Below are 1627 nucleotides of genomic sequence, written 5' to 3'. Positions count from 1 at the left end.
AAGAGCGACACCGCCAAGTTCGCAAAGTGGCACCGCGGCATGCTCGAGCGCGGTGTGTACCTCGCGCCGTCGCAGTACGAGGCGGGCTTCATGTCGCTCTCCCACTCCGAGGCCGACATCGAGCACACGATTGCGATGGCCAAGGAGGTGTTTGCTGAGCTGTGAGCTGCTGGCTGGGGGAGAGGGCGGCCAACTACGTCCCGCGCACTGGCGCGCGGCTCCGCCGGAGGGAGAGCGAGAGAGACCAGAGGAGAGATACGCGTTTGACGGTACACCCACTGGCGTTGCGCGAGACCGAGAGGCGGCCGTCGTGCGGCGCAACACGCCCGTGCTCTTGTATGTGTGTGTGAGGTGCTGGCCCCGTGGGCCTCTCTCGCGCCTCTCTGTACAAAGTCGCACGCACGCCGGTGGGACGAAAACTTAGACGCGACGGGATCACGGCGCAAGCAGCGGGCACGAGAGTGAACACATTAACCCATGTGCCATGAACTCCAAGACCTGTGTCCTGTCATGTGTCAAAGCTCAAAGGCTCACTCACAAAGACACAAACCGATAACCGTCAAAAAGACGACACACAAAGTGGAGGCCCGAGGGTGGCCCGGTGCCGGTGCGCCGGGCGCGGGGACGCGGGGTCTTACTGTTACTCAGCTCTCAGGACAGGATGTTAGGGGTGGCCGGTAGCGATGCCGGCGTTTTAACCGCCGGGGCGGGGTTTTCTCCGAAATTCTCCCCCGCCCGGTTGTGACTTCTCTTGTGTGTAAAAGCTAAAAGCTTGAACGGTTCTCTGTCCTTCACAGACTTCTGACTTCTTTGTAGAAAGAAAAAGTGTGTCACGACGGCCGACTCGCGTCTACATGTGTGTCTGGTGTGAGTCACGGAGGTAGGTAGAAGCGCACAAGAGGAGAGGTGAGATACCGGCCGGGCCAGCGCAAGAGACACACCTCGCATCAATACAAGACTCTCAGTTCTGCGCCGCCCCCACCGCAAGCGGATGTCGGCAGAGGCCAGGGAAGGTCGAGCAGGAAGGTGGAGGGGGGGGGTGAGGGGGGGGGCCGCCCTCACTCGCCGCCCGAAGAGATGGACCAGCGGATGTACCTGCGCGCGGCGGGCCGGCAGTGTCGAGGCGGGGAAGGATCGAGGGAAAGGAGAGGGAGGGTGGTGTGGTGGGAGAGGGGTGGTGGGTGCGGGGCTGCGCGCACCACTCCAGGATGTCGAAGGGGAGCATCACCAAGCTGAGCGGGAAGGGGAGGCCGAAGCCCCACGACCACTGGATGTAGAAGCCGAGGGCGGCGACCGAGTAGCCAAAGGCCTTGGTGGGGGGGGGGGGGGGGGGCTCACGGGCGGGGGGTTGTCTGAAGGGTGTCTCGCGCCAAAGGCTCGTGGTCGGTCGGGCGACGGGCAAAAGGAAAGGGGGGGGGGGAGGGGGCCATGGGGGGTCTGGGCCTGGTCAAGGTTGACGCGGGGGTGGCCCACCCGTCAATTTCCACCCCCCCGTAAATTTCGGCCAGCCCCCGGGGGGGTCTCGCTCCTCGTCGATGTACAAGTCCCCCGATTCCAGCTAAAAAGGGCCAAGGCTTTTGTGGCCACTCCCCCAAAGGTGGGCCATCTGGCCGCGTGAAAACCTGAG

General features: G+C 63.7%; 1 protein-coding gene across 1 annotated transcript in view; it reads right to left on the bottom strand.

Moving 5' to 3' along the window:
• Positions 1-1058: 1058 nt before the first annotated feature.
• Positions 1059-1627, bottom strand: part of EMIHUDRAFT_122162 (hypothetical protein) — a gene marked incomplete at both ends in the record, with an annotated part of 1915 nt that continues 1346 nt past the window's right edge. Inside the window, 2 exons of the mRNA XM_005791206.1 lie at positions 1059-1095; positions 1200-1309. Of these exons, the coding sequence (XP_005791263.1) occupies positions 1059-1095; positions 1200-1309 (147 nt within the window). The remainder of the gene's footprint in view (positions 1096-1199; positions 1310-1627) is intronic.

Source organism: Emiliania huxleyi (genome assembly GCF_000372725.1).
Source record: "Emiliania huxleyi CCMP1516 unplaced genomic scaffold EMIHUscaffold_1149, whole genome shotgun sequence".
Taxonomy (NCBI): Eukaryota; Haptophyta; order Isochrysidales; family Noelaerhabdaceae; genus Emiliania; species Emiliania huxleyi.
The sequence above is the reverse complement of the archived record's forward strand: the minus strand, read 5'-3'. Positions and strand labels throughout refer to the sequence as shown.